Source organism: Staurois parvus, unplaced genomic scaffold, assembly GCF_062004578.1.
Source record: "Staurois parvus isolate SC_StPar_1 unplaced genomic scaffold, SC_StPar_1.0 ptg000191l, whole genome shotgun sequence".
NCBI classification, from domain to species: domain Eukaryota; kingdom Metazoa; phylum Chordata; class Amphibia; order Anura; family Ranidae; genus Staurois; species Staurois parvus.
In genome coordinates, this window is record NW_028317987.1 from 3,733,225 (window position 1) to 3,751,659 (window position 18,435).

General features: G+C 43.7%; 1 protein-coding gene across 1 annotated transcript in view; it reads right to left on the reverse strand.

Moving 5' to 3' along the window:
- The window catches only part of LOC149461887 (uncharacterized), a 76,650-nt gene that overhangs the window by 25,792 nt on the left and 32,423 nt on the right, over positions 1 to 18,435 (reverse strand). The window contains exon 3 of the mRNA XM_089677734.1: positions 1,775 to 2,305. Coding sequence (XP_089533860.1) covers positions 1,775 to 2,305 — 531 coding nt within the window. The remainder of the gene's footprint in view (positions 1 to 1,774; positions 2,306 to 18,435) is intronic.

Below are 18,435 nucleotides of genomic sequence, written 5' to 3' on the forward strand. Positions count from 1 at the left end.
CCAAATCTAAAAAATTTACTTTTTGCCATAAATGAATACATTTTAATGTAAACATACATACAGCTGTGATTGTACCTCAGAAAAATGCTCCTTTAGCTTGTCTCAGCCCTCCAAAATCTGCTGGTCTGTGGGCGTGGCTTAGGACCAGAGAATAGTAGGTGGAGATGTGATGTCACACAATCCCCCAGTTATACCCCCCTCCATCCTCGGCTCAAGAACAATCACTGGTGCTGATGAGTGCTGAGTTGTGGATCTTGTGAAGGCAGAGACCAGCATGGAGAGGACACCCCCTCCCCCACCCCTTGGGGATGTGACGTCATTTTATCTGCAGTATAAATTATCATCATTTCCCTCCTCTGGGGAAGATTTATTTTACATATCCCTGAAGCTGATTCTGGCTTCTAGTCAATGGTTTATCCGGATGTATACAGTATATATATGACAAGGTAGACTACTTCATGTAACATTACATCTTCATCTCAGATTGTAAGCGGATTGGATTGGCCTGTGTATGGGATTCCAGATCAAGTCATGGCAAGGTACACGTTGAGCGTTGAATATCTGGTTGTAGAGAGATCACGGGGGGGATTTGTATATCTGTTGTCACATGTTGCTGAGTTACTGATTTCTTACACGACATTTCCAGACAGTTGGATGTAATTCATTAATATTTGGCAGTAATTGCTGGCTTGTATTTCTCCCCATTATTGTGGATTAGATCATTGTACTGTTATCTTGTATTGTTTATTATTTATCATCACCTATTATATTTCATCCCCATTTTGTACTGATTTATATTATTAATAAATATATATTTTGCACATTATTGCTTTTTATTTTGTCTTCCAATTATCACAAATACAGAACTGGGATGTCGGTTACTTTGTGAGAATTAGTAGGGAATCTCCTTCATTCCAGATCCCGCCTGTTTCCATGAATTGTATACGGATTATTTCCTCACAGATAAAGTTCTGACAATTTGTACCGTTCTGGTGTTTTTGATCCTCAGAAATGAGATCTGCCGTCATCAGACATGATGGATTTTCAGACATCTCTCCCATAGTTTGTAGACTCTATAACTCTCCTACACACTGAATCATAGACACTGATTGGGGTTATTGTACCCAAGAAATGGCGCAGAATACACCTTTGTCTACATTTATAAAAAAAGACGATTTGCAAAAACAAGAAACAAGCAGAAATGGTAAAAAGTGTTTAAATACCACCAAAATAAATATCTATTTGTGTGAAAAACAATGACAAAAATATAATTTGGGTACAATGTTGCATGACTGTGTAATTGTCATTCAAAGTGTGAGAGCGCTGATAGTTACCAGTTAGCCTGGGCAGGAAGGGGGGGGAAGTGTCCGGTATACAGGAGGTAGAAATATTTATTTTTAAACTGACCTCCAAGTGTTTGTGAAATCTCCCACCACAAAACGTACTCAGCCAATCACAGGGCAGGACTCCATTTTTATTCTTCTCTTGCTATCAATGGTCAAACCGGTCCCACACTTCATCCATGTCTTTGGGGACCTCTGATCTCCTTATGAACTGTTTCTTCCATGATGAAGATCAGCCATGGAGTATATCTGAGGTGTATATCAGGGTGTGCTTCTTCCACACATGAGAGCTGGGATGTCCAGCAACATTCATCTAGAAGACATTTCCCGCACTCAAGGCACTAATACACCTCCAGGGTTGTGTGGGACACCTGATGTACAGGAAGACAGGACTTCAGTGAGGAACATTTCCCTCACTCAGGACAGGAAAGTGGCTTCTCTCCCGTGTGAGATCTCTGATGTCTGTAAAGATTGGACTTCTGTGAAAAACATTTCCCACACTTAAGACAGGAATACGGCTTCTCCCCTGTGTGAGATCTCTGATGTGTGTAAAGACTGAACTTATCTGAAAAACATTTCCCGCACTCAGAACAGGAATATGGCTTCTCCCCTGTGTGAGATCTCTGATGTTTGTAAAGATCGGACTTATCTGAAAAACATTTCCCACACTCAGGACAGGAATATGGCTTCTCCCCCGTGTGAGATCTTTTATGCACATTAGGATGGGATTTAGAATGGAAACATTTCCCGCACTCAGTACAGGAGAACCTCTTCCCTGTTGGAAGGCCGGCCCGGTCCCGCACAGTCTGAGGTTCCTCAGGATACGAGGAATCCGATGGTCCATCTACACTGGGTGGTGCCGGATGGACATTGGAGGGAGCCGGGTTTTCTCCTGGACTATACTGTGTGATGTCCTCATCTTCTACTTTCCAGTCTGGAGACAAAGTGAGACAATCCTCGGAGGTTTTCCTCATCTCCCGGCCATGGACTAAAATACAAAGACAAAGAGGATTACTAGACAAGAGCTGATTGGTTCCCCCAAACCAGGACTCCACCCACATCAGGCAGCTTGGTCTCTGAGGAGCTTACAATTCCACCCTCAAGGGAACTAGGAAATGGCTCCTCTGATCTCCTACCAGGTCATTTCTTTATTCATGGACCTTAGTCAGAGAGTGAGGAAACAACCAGAACTGTCTTTTATAGGAGGGACAGTGATGAGGGGATTATAGGACGAGGGTCCCCACCCCCTCTATCACTCATCGCCATCTTCCCAACACAAGAAGTACTGCACTTCCTTATTTACTCCATGATTTAGTCATGAAGAACAGCGGGGCTGAGCCCCACCAGAGGTCAGAGAGTGAGGATGGGGGGAGAACAACCAAGGTGAAGACTGGACTGATCCTGAAGACCACCATCATTGGGGTATTGACTCCTCCCTCATTATCACTTTCTGTTTAAGGGTCCAAAGTTGGAGAATGTTATCACATTATTATCACCAAAAGAAAAACAAACGAAAGCAGCACTCCAATCTTCATGCAAACCAAGGAATTGTCAAATGCCAACCGAAGAGGTGCTGCCCTTCTGAGATCGGGAAATCTGACCACTGATGAATAAAAACAAACAAGGGCGCACTCTAATCGTGCATTACTGTGGTATAACACGTAATTTATTAAATAAAAAGGATGTTTACTCACAAACCAACGTGATAATGGGCAGTATAGGTGATCCACAAAAACAGTCACAATGCAACTGTGTCTAAGTTTTTCACCCTCCTCATGACATCCCATTGGTATATAGGCTTGTGGCCAGCAGACACATCCTGAGCTCTGAGGAAGGGGGTTCAGCTCCCGAAATGCGTCAGCTTATCCGCATCATTAGACACAGTTGTATTGTGACTGTTTTTGTGGATCACCTATACTGCCCATTATCACGTTGGTTTGTGAGTAAACATCCTTTTTATTTAATAAATTACGTGTTATACCACAGTAATGCACGATTAGAGTGCGGTCTTGTTTGTTTTTATACATTATTATCACCATGTAAAAGTCTGTGCTCCAATCACATCATCCGATATAAAATGTCCAGCTGGTAGGAAATGGGTGTAAAATAATTAAGGCCGATATAATGTACAACTTATCATAGAGGATACAAAAGTTAGGACTAGACAGTATTAGTTTTCTTATATAGGATTTCTTCTATATTCATCTGGTGATCTAGCCAGTAAATCTGTTTTATAAAAACTCTGCAGCAGAATGTATCAGTTCCAGGGATGAGGCAGACCATTTACCACTGACAGGGGGCTTACAATGATCAGCTTTTATTTATTCATGTAAAACTTTTATCCCAAAAGGAACAAAACCTGTTTGATGAAACTGATTATGAAGTGTGAGATAGAGTTTGGCTTCAATTAGTTACTGTTTTTTATATCTGCTAGTACATCTAACACTCCCCTCCCCCCAGACTGACCATGCTGCTGTCTCCACAGTGGGGGTGCTCTAATACAGAAGGCATGTTACTGCCAAAGAAAATGAATGCAGCCGCCACACCCAATGATTGGTAAGCTGCAATATGGGACATTTGTGGTCTAATATCCCTTTAGTTTGGTTGGTGAAATCTCATCCTATGTCCAGTGATAGCAGTGACATCTACTGGCCACAGTGAGACATCACAAGACAACCTAAACTTAGGGAGAAACCAAGTGAAGAACTATACAATCAGCCTGAGCCAAGTACAGCCCAGCCACAAACTAAACCCACATAGTACCTCTATTCAGGACAAGGGGGCCACACTAATAAATAGTATATATTGGTATTTAGTAAATAGCTTACAGTGGTTTGAAACCTCAGACATGGAATATGAGCAAAGCATATCCCTCTACAGCCGGGGTCCTCAAACTGTGGCCTGCTGAGCACACTCATCCGGCCCGCCGGCAGGGGACACCAAGTACAGGGGTGGGCAGGGGGCTGCTGTCTCTTACCTGGCTCTTGTCCCAGTCCCGCGATGATCCAGTCCAGGATGCGCTGCTCCTTCACTCCGGCTGCTCCCTCACTCGATGTCCGCGCTGCCGCTCGGCTCCGCCTCCTCACCGGTGATTGGGCGCCAGTACTGTAGCTCAGGAAAGGTCCACAGGCGGCCAATATCCAGCGAGGAGGTGGAGCCGAGCAATGTTTACTGTAGACAAGTTGCAGAGGTCCCACACCGCTGCCTCCCATCTCCTGAGACTGCACTCAGTGACTTGGGTCTGAGACACTACAGACATATCCCTCCACCCGGCACAGCCAGCAGACCACAGAGCAAGGAACCCTGGGAGAAATGTTCTGTCAGAGATCTTACTAGACCCGGACATTGAGGAGAAGATCCAAATCACATGTCCCAGGAGCATAGGTCACATAATGCTGCCAGCTGAGCCCCAGAACCTCCATAAATCCAGTCTAGATACATAAATTGTGTCTGCAGCACAGAGAAGGAAGATTATCCGAGAGAAATCCAGGAATACAGGACGGGGAACACAGCTCAGGAAAGTGACCAGGGGATTACAGGCTGGGTGTAAATAGAAAATAACATCTTATTACCTCCTCTGCTGCCACTTCCAACAATGTCTCCTCTCTGCTTCATACGACATGGAACTTCCTGTCTTTATTCCAGATGACTTCCTGTTTGTACCTGATATCACTTCCTGTTTGTACCTGACATCACTTCCTGTCTGTACCTAACATCACTTCCTGTCTGTGTTCCATAGAAACTTCCTGTCTGGGTATAAGTGAGATCACCATCTTGTAGAGTTCAGAGGAACTGCAGCCCCGAGAAGCGTCTGATAATAACCATTCCTGCATTGTATCCACCTTACAGGGATACTACAGAAGTTCACAAATAACTAAAAAAGTAAGAAAAAATAAATATGGCCCTTATGCAACAAGCGGTTTAACAAAGATATTTTATTACACATAGAGAAGTCTTAAAGACACAGAACACAAGATAACAATAAAGGTACACATAATAACACAGATCTTTTGGGTAAAGAAAATGTAGAAATAATCCCTAAAGTATAAAGATATAAATCAATCCACTGATAATGAAGATGTTAGACATAAATGACAAGGATGTAATGGTCACAGAGGAATGGTGGTGGAGATCTCTCAAAGTAAGAACACTTCCTTGAATGGTTCTATAAATAAAGAATGAATCCTGGAGGGAATAGAGCTGTAAAGCAATAAATAATATATAAACTGGGCCATCCACTTCATCCATAAAGACATTGTGATTGAAGATCTTCTAGATCACATAGAAGGAGGACTCATCCATGATTTCATACATTTGTTTGGAAGGATAGAACAATCCTCAGAAGGGAACATGTAGGATGACAGGAAAGGCTCCTGACTGGTGAGATCCTCCAAACATAATGATGACATCCATGAACTGGAGCGAGCTCGTTGGGGTGATAAAGCCAATCTGGAAACACTGTGTAGACGTTCTCCAAGAACTCAGCACACTCCAGGTGTGGAGAAAGTCTCCAGGTGGGTTTAGCCTGTCATTTATCATAGGTAGACATGTCCACACATGGACTTCCACAGGGACCCCCAAGACTACATATAGAACCTGTACAGTGTCCCCAGGTCTCCAGGTGGGTTTAGCCTGTCATTTATCATAGGTAGACATGTCCACACATGGACTTCCACAGGGACCCCGAGACTACATATAGAACTTGTACAGTGTCCTCGGGTCTCCAGGTGGGATTAGCCTGTCATTTATCATAGGTAGAAATGTCCACACATGGACTTCCACAAGGACCCCCCGAAACTACATATATAACTTGGAGGTACCTGTAACATGGAATATATAACTTGTAGTGTCCCCAGGTCTCCAGGTGGGTTTAGTCTGTAATTAATAATGCACAAATGCCCATATATATGGATTTCTACAGGGACCACCAAAACCATTCTGCATAGCTTGGATGTCACCAATATTACTAGGAGCCCATAAAACAGATGACCATGTAAAGATATAAAAGGCCAATCACTGTCATGGAACTTTATACCATTCATATGGACAGTCATACCATTCATTTTTTACACGTAAGGACCAAGTTGGTGTTGGTGAATAACTAGCAAAAAATAGGAGCATGGAGGAGGGGAGAGGGGGAATAGAAGAAGCAGGAAAACAAAGAGATCTTAGTCAAGGAGGGGGTATAGGAAGGGAACGGGTTGGGGAGGGAGGTTCTCCACAAATGGGGTAGAAAACAATATAGTAGAATAAGAGCAGGATGGATAAACAATAGAGGAAAGTGACTATAAAATCGTTAACCTTTCCAAGGTGATTTGTTTTCTTTCTAAGAGTTTGAGGTTTTGCTCTGTTATGAAAGGTTCGAGCTTTGAAGCAGTTAAAGATTTATATTTATTTACCAGTAAGTTTGTCTTGAAAGCATTACATTCTAGAAACAATAGACGAGATGATCCTTTAATGGACTGATAAAAGATTGGCCCCATCTCTCCAGAAAGGAGTACAGAGCTTTAGGAGATGTTGTTGCCCGATGACAGGAAAGTCATGTAGAGGATATTGAAGATGATTTAGCTGACATGGCTTTAGAACTGGTGGAGGAAATTCAGAGATACGAGAATGGTGAGGAATACATGGTCCTGTCCAGAATAGATGATGAGGGTTTTTATGTTAAATCTTTTTCTTTTCCCCCTTGTTGGCAGTAACTGGAGTTCAGTGTTCTGTGGCTGCAGTTACCAGAGAATTAAAAATGGTGAATTTTGGAAAGATGGCATTTGATAATATTATGGGAGAAGAATGTGTTGCTTTGGAACAGCTTAAGAACTGCCGTGACCAGGGGTGGACTGACAACTCATGGGGCCCCCCGGGCAATAGGGGATCATGGGGCCCCTGTGTCCTTGCCCACACTCAAAAAAGCCTATGAAAAAGGTACCAGGGGCATCTCATGGGGTCCCCTACTGACCCCGGGCCCTCGGGCAGTGCCCCAGTTTCCAAATGGTAAGTCCGCCCCTGGCCATGACATTGTGATCAAGCCTGCCGACAAGGGTGGAGCCTTGTCATCATGGAGCGAGAAAAATATGTATTGATGTGTCAAAAGATTTTTAGATATAAGGAATGGTACACTAAGATAACGTCCATCAACATGGGTGTCACCCTGGACTCCCACCTCTCCTTCCTACCCCACATCCAACTGCTATCTAGATCTTGCAGGCTCCACCTCCGAAACATCTCCAAGATACGTACATTCCTCACCCCAGACACCACCAAACAACTCGTACACTCCCTCATCATCTCACGCCTGGACTACTGCAACTCCCTTCTCACTGGCCTACCCAAACGAACGCTATCCTCACTCCAGTCGATCCTAAACTCAGCGGCGAGACTCATCCACCTCACCAACCGCTCCACATCTGCCTCCCCCCTCTGCCAATCCTTTCATTGGCTCCCGATTGCCCAACGCATCAAATTCAAACTGCTAACTCTGACCTACAAAGCCATTTACAATGCTGCCCCAAACTACATAACTGACCTGATACCCAAATACTACCCTACCCGTGCCCTCCGCTCCTCACAGGACCTGCTACTCTCTAGCTCCCTGGTCTCCTCCTCCCACGCCGATTGCAGGACTTCTCCCATCCTCTGGAACTCCCTACCCCAATTCATCAGACTGTCACCTACCCTCCTCACCTTCAGGCGCACCCTGAAAACCCTCCTCTTCAGGGAAGCCTATCCCAACCTCACCTAACACCCAACCTCACCTAACAACTAACTTCCTCCACTCCTCCCACCACTCCATCCCCCACAGCCATCTCCTCCTGTACCACCTTCCCCTCCCTCCTAGATTGTAAGCTCAAAAGAGCAGGGCCCTCGAACCCCTCGTGTGGTGTATTGTTACTGTCTTGTCTCATGTTCTGTCCCCCTTGCTACTGTACAGTGCTGAGCATACCCTTTGGCGCTATATAAATACTGTATAATAATAATAATAACATGGAGAATGGTCAAAAGATCCTCTTTGGTGTGATTGAGGAAGCTTTTGAGAAGGGTATCATTGATAAAAAGACCATGACCTTCTTTAAGGTGTTAAATCCAGATACCAGTTTTTTATAGGCTTCCAAAAGTTCATAAATTGGAGGTTGACCCTCCTTCCCGGGAGACCTATTGGGCCTGATTTACTAAGAATTGAGTCTACCAGCAGACGCTGAACATTCAGGCAGACTCCATTCAATCAATCTTGACCTGTCAGTCTTCAGAAAGGCATCTAGCAAACTCATTGAAAAGCATCTACTTTGTAGACTCTTTCCTGTTAGCAAATCCGGAATCACATCTAGCACATTTCTAGATGCAATGCCGGATATGTTCGCTAGATGACACACAACCGCTGGCTTTGTACTGTTGGCGTTTTTCTGTTTGCATGTGAGAATACTTATAATTTAAAGTAAAAGTACACCTATTTTTTGGGGGGGTTGCTGTTTCTCCAAAATGATCAGACAACTAATGCATTTCCTAATGAATGTCATACATTCTGTTTTCAAATGTCAAACATTTTCACACTTATATCTCAAATAATTGGGAATGTCTAGTTGTAATTTCCCAATATAATGATATATCTTCCTTCTCTTTAATCATGTAACTATTCTATGTTAAAGTAATAGTGCAGCGCTATAAATGCATGTTATCAATCATGAACGCATGTAAAATCAAAAAAGTGCAAATAAGTGCAATACTCATGTAAACTGGTAAATGGTGCTAAAAAAAAGTTAATATAGTCATTCCTGAATAATGGAATGTCCTTGGTGTGAGAGTACCAACTCAGAGAGTTCCTATGAATGGCACGTGTGATTTATCCATGACGGACAGTAGAGCAGACGGTTTATCCGTGACGGACAGTATGGCGGACACTCCTCAATGGCGGTGGCGTGGCGTCAGCAATAGGGCTCCACGCAATGCATTTTGTGTACTAACATGTCCTCAGGGGCACACCAATAGGATGTGTTGGTACACGAAATGCATTGGGTGGATCCCTATTGCTGATGACACGCCGCCGCCATTGAGGAGCGTCCGCCATCTTGGTACTCACTTTGCTATTAATTTTATTACTCCACGTGGATATTTTAAATTGTTACTCGTGACCATTATAATAAAGTACTACACTATTAAGCACCTTTCTGGCTCCTGTGGCTGAGATAATTCCTCCCCAGGACCATTTTGGAACCCACCTTGATGGATGGAGCTGGATGACTAACCCATAGCTGCCAGCATACCGCTGCACCCCCAGATGTGTGATGTGTATAAACCATGAGCATTAATACTTTTGTTCTGGTGAGTGTAGACCCATCCAAAGGGTGGTTTATCTTTCACAAGTTCATGCACTACTGTCCGTCACGGATAAACCACACATGCCATTCATAGGCACTCTCTGAGTTGGTACTCTCACACCAAGGACATTCCATTATTCAGGAATGATTACATTAACTTTTTTTAGCACCATTTACCATTTTACATCATTATTGCACTTTTTTGCACTTTGTTGACTTTACATGCGTTTATGATTGATAACATGCATTTATAGTGCTGCACTATTACTTTAACATATTTCTATTCTGGGACTGTTGCCAATACCCTGAGTGCTCGCTGCTACCTTCATATCTATACCTAGATTTATATTTATCTTGTGTAATACCATTTTAGTAGTCTATATAATTTGACCAGCGCTCGCTTTATCATTATTTGTAAACAATGTAACTATTCTACATTGCAGCTTAAACTCTGTCTCCTACAGTGGTTGAGTGGTTAGAACTCAGAACTTACAGCGCTTGGGTCATGGGTTCTAATCCCAGTCATGGCTGCATCCCACTTTGCATGCTTTCCCTGTATGGATGTGTTTCTGCCAACACTCCAAAGACATGCTGTTAGGTTCATTGGGCCTAGTATATGGCTGAGTTTCTGCCCTTAGATTATAAGCTCCTTGACATTTATGAATGTTAAAAAAATGGAGATCAATTTTCTGGGTTGTATCAGTGCCAGTAATATTGATCAATCAATTAAGATTTTGGCTAATGACTAAAAAGTGGAAAGGGGGTGAATCTTCCCTGCGTCCTGTTCTTCTGACAAGTTTGAAATGTGCAAGTTTCATGCTGTGTATATTTCATTGTAACTTGTTTTCTCTTCTTTTAAACCTGTCTCCTTATACAACTTGTCCCCCCCTTCCCATCATCATCTGTCCCATATGCAAATCTATGTATCCCCGCCCCACTCTTTATTTAACTGTTTATTTACTGATCAAGTTAATGTGTCTCATTTCCTATCAGCTACAGCTCAGATCTCACATTATAAGATTTCTGATTGTATCTCACCACTAGTTTGATTGAATTCACAATTCTTGGTCAGTCCCGTTCTCTGACCTATAATAACCTTTAGGGCCAGTTCACACTACATGTGTTTCAGTTGCTTTTTCGGCATCACAAACGCACAGAAAGAAGGTTATATGGTTGTCAATGTGATAGTTCACATCAGCGCTTGCATTTGAAGTGCATTGCAGGTGCTGTCAAAAAAGTTGACCACACTGCATTGTTTCTGCATAGAACTGTACTGGAACACGTTGAACGCCCTTGAATGAACTAAAATGCACATGTCCCTAATTAAATTGAATAAAAAGAAAGTAGAAAAACTAACTGGAAGGGATACAAAAATGCAATGCAACGTGTCCAAAATGCATCCACATCTAGACTGTTTCTATAGTGTGAACCGGCCCTTAGAACTTGTTCACACCATTGGTGGTGCAGAAACGCATGCAAGAGCACACATTTTCCAGCACAGCAAAGAAATGCAATGCCCTCTGCAGATGTGCACAGGTGCCATGATGAAAATGTAATTGCACATAAACACGTCTATTAAAAACAGACTCATTCACAGCCACAAAAACACATGGCACAACACTACTGTGCTGTTAGGTGCGACACACTTTTACAATAATATGCCTGCAGTATTTCTGCATGTTCCCACACATTAGGCAGCCCATTGAAATTAATGAGCTGAGGAAAAAAAAAGTAAAAAATGCCCAATTCACACAGGTCCTCTGGCCTGTACAGCATGAATGAGGGGGTTGTTCATGTGGCTGGAGCCACCTGTTACACTATGAGGACACAGCAGCTGTATGAACACAGGTTGTCATCTGACAGGTGTGAAGGCGTGGGAAAGTCTCCCTGAATGCTCACTGTCTGTGTTCAGGGCTGTACACCTGCACTCATATGCCTGTCAAATTATGACCTGCAGTATTTCCATAGTGTAACATAGGTTACCTGCAAACGGCGACAGCCACAACAACCAACCACTGATTCCCACTCTACAGGCCACAGCACCCACGTGAATGAGCCCCAAGACCTCCATTACACACACAGCTTTATTTATGAACTCAGTACAGTTTTATCATTTAGATTTTACAGGAATATGGTTGGGATTGTGTCCATTAATAATGTTTTTAGTGTATTTTTACCATAAATATAATTTGGATATTTTCTATGGTGGTGGGGGGCTGTCAGGTATGCTGTACGGGGTCCCGTGATATCTAACAGTGGCCCTGGGTGTATGCTTGTGTCTGTGCCACCTGTATAGTTAGGAAGAACAATAACTTCTGTTGCAATTGTACATACAGAGATAGACGTGGTCATCCATCTTGCTAAAGATCCTCCATCTTGTATCATTCTCTCTCCCTCCAATCCCCCTCCCTCAGGAATGTGGTCTGTGTGTATGCTGAGCTCACAAAGCATCAAGCCCAGCTGGATAACTTCATGGTTATTAACCCCAATTAGCCTGGGCCCAGTATGTCTTTGAGACCCTTATTTGGAGGTGATCGGAAAGCTATAAACCAGTCCTTCACTGGACATGAAAGACATTCCGAGATAACAGTACATCCTATTTAAAAGCACGTTTCCCTACAATTTCATATCTTAAGATAGGAAATACTTACAATGAAACCAAGCATATATTCAGAGAGGTCACTTTAATACAAGTCACCTGATACCTCACATTCCTAGTTAAAGTCTACAGGAGAGCAGAAAGCCATATAGTTCTAGCTGAAATAGTAAGATATGGCATATTTGATGTCTGGACGTTCAGGATATCATTCTGCATATTAATCTACTAGTGTCTAGGTTGCTATATGTACCTAGAGAAGGTTATTGACCATGGTATAACTTGGGAGGGATTTTGGGTCTAACTTGGGTCTCCGCCTAGACCCCCCTCCCCAAATGAGGCCATTGGCCCTTGGCTTCAGAGACACCCCCTGCTGGGGGACTAGAAAATAGGCTGTCAGACCTGAGAGAAGTAAGATGAAGAATTCTCCCTTTTTAACATCAGGAACCAACATAGTAGAACGGTACCCTTTTGTTCTGACACTTGATCTGCTTAAACCAAGGCTGACGGCAAGTATTCTACCTCCCTAAACTTCTTTCTGTTATCTCTCTGTTGTGGTATTGCTCTCTGTATTTATATATATATACTGGCTACATCATTTTATGTAAATATTTTTATTGCACCATTTTGACCTTTTTATTAATAAATCCAATTTTCTGAAAAGTGTTGAACTGTTTCTAAAGCTCTTTAATGCAAACTAAGAATCCCTGTCTCTGAAGAGTGCTACTGTGTGTTTTAAACTTCTGCATACATTTTCCTGCGGTGACAGTGTGTATACAGACGCTTATTCCAACATCACAGTGTTATTGCTAATATTGGTGATTTTCTTCCTACTCTGTACAAAAGGTGGTGGTGGCAGTGTGAAGGGTTAATTGTGTAATTAACTTGACCCAGTAACAATCACTCTGAGGCTTCAGTACATAGATTGTGGTCCATTGGCTGGAAATCTTTGTGCAGGATGCAGCTGAGCATGGCATTGTTTTGCACGTAACAGTGCGGTTTTAGATTGGCTAGTCCTTTGGTCATGAGCTGGGGAGAAAGGCTGGGGGTCTGACGCCACGACCGTCACAACCTCTTCTATGGATTACCTTGAACCTCTGCTATGTACCTCAATGTGTCTAGGAATTGGACATGTTTTCAACTGAAAATACAACAATTATTAGTAATGTTTCCCCAGCAAATGAGGATCAGCTCCTCGGTGGAGAACAGCGATCTCGCCATGTCCAGATGTGGTCTGGAATTCCACAAAAGAACAATTCACAAAGCTAAAAAATAGACTTGCAAATTACCACTAAACTCTCCTAACTACACTCCCATCCACTAACACTCCCCACTACCACTTCCGGGCGTGTGCAAACATCCTTCTGCCAACGTCATGACGTATTTCCGGTATGACAGCTGCTCTAGTGCCTCCTCCAACAGCCGTCTTGGCGTTTATTTATGCACCATAGCAATTTTCCATGCGGCTCCATTGTGTATATGACATTCGCAAATGTATATTTGCAGCTCTACTGTGTATATGACATTGGAGAATGTTGTATTTGCAGCTCTACTGTGTATAGGACATTGGTGACTGTATGCTTGCAGCTATACTGTGTATATGACATTGGTGAATGTATGCTTGCAGCTATACTGTGTATATGACATTGGTGAATGTATGCTTGCAGCTATACTGTGTATATGACATTGGCGAATATATATTTGCTGGTAAAGGCCCAAAGTCAACATAAATTGGGGACCCAATTTATTACTGTTAAGAGGATTGTAGAAAAAGAATAGCTAGCTGCACATTGAACACGACCTATTCATTGGTACATAACATGGTCTTGTGTTGCAATAGGGGGCTTTTGGTTGGTTAGTTTGGACATACTTGCATATGTGCACTCTAACAAGCTAGATTTGGACATATTATATCACTCACAAAATATAAGTGTTAGGGGTGCTAGTACATTGAACTTGAATATGAAAAAACTCCCCCAAAAATAAACATAGTCCAAATGTTTATTGATCAAATACATATTCCACATTTATTTGGACAGCAACAACAAGCAGGAACATTCAATTTCTTGGTGGGACAAAAAAAAGCAGGATTGATGTTGCTAAAATAGAACGGTCCTGCTCATAAGAGCTTACAATCTAAAAGATTATACTTCTAATGAACTGTGCTTTCACAGGTTACAGCAGGAAACAAATGGTTAATATGAATCACGTAGAAGGCTTATCTATCCCTAAAACAGGCTGAAGATCAAAATATCAATATAAAAACACATACGTGCCAAAATAAAACACCTCCCACCTCCCCAAATCCCCCACACATACATTTCTCACCATGTTTGTCTGTAAACTGCATTTCAGTCTAAATAATGCAAACTATAGCCAAGTGTAGATTTGGAAGAGCAGAGTAGTTGACATGTGTTAGGATTACAATGCAAAGATAATAAACACAATCATTGTACAATAACACACAAACACACCTTAGAAGGAAAAAAATGCAAAACATTTACAGCCCACATCAAAACACAGCATGAGTGTGGCCTGGGGCAATTCACCGCAATATCTCTTCCTCCCCAAACCACCACAGACAAGGACTTGCAGAAAATAACGTGGCCTGTACAAGTCAAAATTTTGCCACTACTGCATCTTTTTATATAACATAGGCCACACCCACCACTGTCATTCATTGGGTCAGAGAAAGTGTTTTCACCTGATGAATCCTCTTCCCACCTGCGGTAACCCTTGGTATACAGGCCCCACAAATCAGAGTCAGAAAGAAAGCCACAGTGACGTGTACCTGTGCAGCATACAACAGAACATTGAACAGGGATGTGAAAGGGAATCCTATTGGCAATATTTCTTGGCCCTATGGGCAAAATTCACTGCAGATTATCGCATGAGTTAAGGCAGTCACATGACCACATCTCGCATGCAATACTGATAAAGACCTTACACCGCGGTCACATCAAAGCCAATTTAGAAATTGTGCGACGTACGGTGAAGATGCCGATTTCCTTGCGATTTGCAAGACATCTGACACAGATATCTATGCAAATCGTCACAAAAGTAGTACATGTACTACTATAGAAATCAGTGTCGGAAACGCATCCATGTGACTGCTCTAATAGTAGACAATAGGGTGCAACTTGGCATACGATTTGCAAGTCGATTTGTCATGCAAATCACACGCCAAGTCACACTCAATGTGACCGCTATTAGAGCGTTCATATTGGTGTGGTTCAAACTTGGCTGGAGCCGCAACAATTTCTAAAGTAATGAATACACTACTTTTTATGCGCCTATCAGTGCCGCCTAACAGTGCCATATATCAGTGCTACTTTTCAGTACCCATCAGTGATGCCTGTCAATGCCCATCAGTGCCACCTACCAGTGCCTCCTCATCAGTGTCCATCAGTGCCACCTATCAGTGTCCATCAGTGCAGCCTATCAGTGCCCATCAGTGCAGTCTCATTAGTTCACATCAGTGAAGGAGAAAATTCACTTATTTACAAAATTCTATAACAAAAACAAAGAAAAAACTTTTTTTTCCCCAAATTTTCAGTGTTTTTTGGTTTAAGAAAAATAAAAAACCCGAGGTGATTAAATACCACCAAAATAAAGCTCTGTCACAAAAAAAAAGATAAAAATTTCATATGGGTACAGTGTTGCATGACCGCGCAATTGTCAAAGTGTGACAGTGCTGAAAGCTGAAAAATTGGCCTGGACAGGAAGGGGGTATACGTGCCCTGTAGGCTTGTGGTTAAAGGACTTGTCAAAGACCCTGTACTGTGGTTTTTTACACTACACTTTTTTTTTGTGAATTAGTAGCGGGACCATGTAGTGCATACTCATTCACGTAGGGGGATGCCGGGATCTGGGGGCTTCCAGATTCTAATAAGCCCCCCACCCGCAGACCCCCACAACTACCGGCCAGGGTTGTGGGGAAGAGGCCCTTGTCCCCATCAACATGGGGACAAGTGCTCTGGGGGGGAGCCCCCCTGCCCCAAAGCACCCCCCCATGTTGAGGGCATGTGGCCTGGTATGGTTCAGGAGGGTGGGGCACTCGCTCATCCCCCCTTTCCCGACCTGCCGGGCTGCATGCTCGGATAAGGGCCTGGTATGGATTTTGGGGGGACCCCACACCATTTTTTTTTTACCCCTTAATATTCATACAGACCCGAAGGGCTTGGTATGGATGGGAGGGGGGACCCTATGCTGTTTTTCTTTTTTTTTTGCAGACGTTTATTTTTAGATTCAGCTGTCAAAATAAAAATTATCTAGACCTTCTAAATAAGTAAAACAATTACAGAAATAATTATAAAGGATAAGAAACAAAAATAGAATCACTAGAACTAAGGAAATCTAATTAGAATACATGAAGATATGCCGAGTGCTGTTTGTCACACACAGGAGACGTGACCGAGTGCCGGTTGTCAGAGGACTCCACACACAGGAGACGTGACTGAGTGCCGGCTGTCAGAGGACTCCACACACAGGAGACGTGACCGAGTGCCGGCTGTCAGAGGACTCCACACACAGGAGACGTGACCGAGTGCCGGCTGTCAGAGGACTCCACACACAGGAGACGTGACCGAGTGCCGGTTGTCAGAGGACTCCACACACAGGAGACGTGACTGAGTGCCGGCTGTCAGAGGACACCACACACAGGAGACGCCACCGAGTGCCGGCTGTCAGAGGAATCCACACACAGGAGACGTGACCGAGTGCCGGCTGTCAGAGGACTCCACACACAGGAGACGCGACCGAGTGCCGGCTGTCAGAGGACTCCACACACAGGAGACGCCACCGAGTGCCGGCTGTCAGAGGACTCCATACACAGGAGACGCCACCGAGTGCCGGCTGTCAGAGGACTCCACACACAGGAGACGTGACCGAGTGCCGGCTGTCAGAGGACTCCACACACAGGAGACGTGACCGAGTGCCGGCTGTCAGAGGACTCCACACACAGGAGACGCGACCGAGTGTCGGCTGTCAGAGGAATCCACACACAGGAGACGCCACCGAGTGCCGGCTGTCAGAGGACTCCACACACAGGAGACGCGACCGAGTGCCGGCTGTCAGAGGACTCCACACACAGGAGACGTGACCGAGTACCGGCTGTCAGAGGACTCCACACATAGGAGACGCCACCAAGTGCCGGCTGTCAGAGGACTCCACACACAGGAGACGTGACCGAGTGCCGGCTGTCAGAGGAATCCACACACAGGAGACGCGACCGAGTGCCAGCTGTCAGAGGACTCCACACACAGGAGACGTGACCGAGTGCCGGCTGTCAGAGGACTCCACACACAGGAGACGTGACCGAGTGCCGGCTGTCAGAGGACTCCACACACAGGAGACGCGACCGAGTGCCGGCTGTCAGAGGACTCCACACTGAGATTTACTATTGAACAGGGTCTAAAAAGAAAGCGCCCACAGAGGACGTCTAAAATGTATTCTGCACATGTGCATTTATATCAGCCATAGATGTTGGAAAAGCGTCTAGTTCTTCACTGTCACGACTTTCTTTGAAAAACTATTTTTTATACATTTTAAAATTTTTTGGAAATGTTAGATATTGTTTAAAGTGAAGTCCTGATATTTGGGAAAGCAAATTTCAATGTGAACGTCTCTGCAGTGATTTTTCATGGTGTTAGACGTGCTTCTTAGCAAGTCTGCTTTTTGGGTCTGATTGCTGGTTAGTAAATTTGATTTGGCGTCTACTCGTTGATGCTTCTCTTTAGTAAATGTCTTTGCAGTCTAAAAGTAGACGATCGCTATTAAAAGGTAGATGTTAGCACACGGAAATGTGCCTAGGCACAATAGTAAATCAGGGTCTTGATGTCTCATTAAAGAGAACCCGTCACCACAAAATGCGATCATATGGGGGCTATTGGTTCCTTATATTTTGGCATTACAGTGAAAAAATGAAAGGTGCACCAAACACCTAAAACCCCGCCCCCTAATCATTGAGTTCCCACATACATACTAACCAATATTCCACCTGTGCCTACATACAAGATCATGGATTGTACCACACATTACATCACGCCATGCATGCCGGAGTGAGAGCAATCCTTCTCCATCCATGATTCAGGGTCACCTCTACACTGAGGACCTGGAAAGGCTTTTATAGCGCCCCCTAGGGACCATTTCTGAGGACAAAGTTTGTCATGGTTTCATCATCACACCA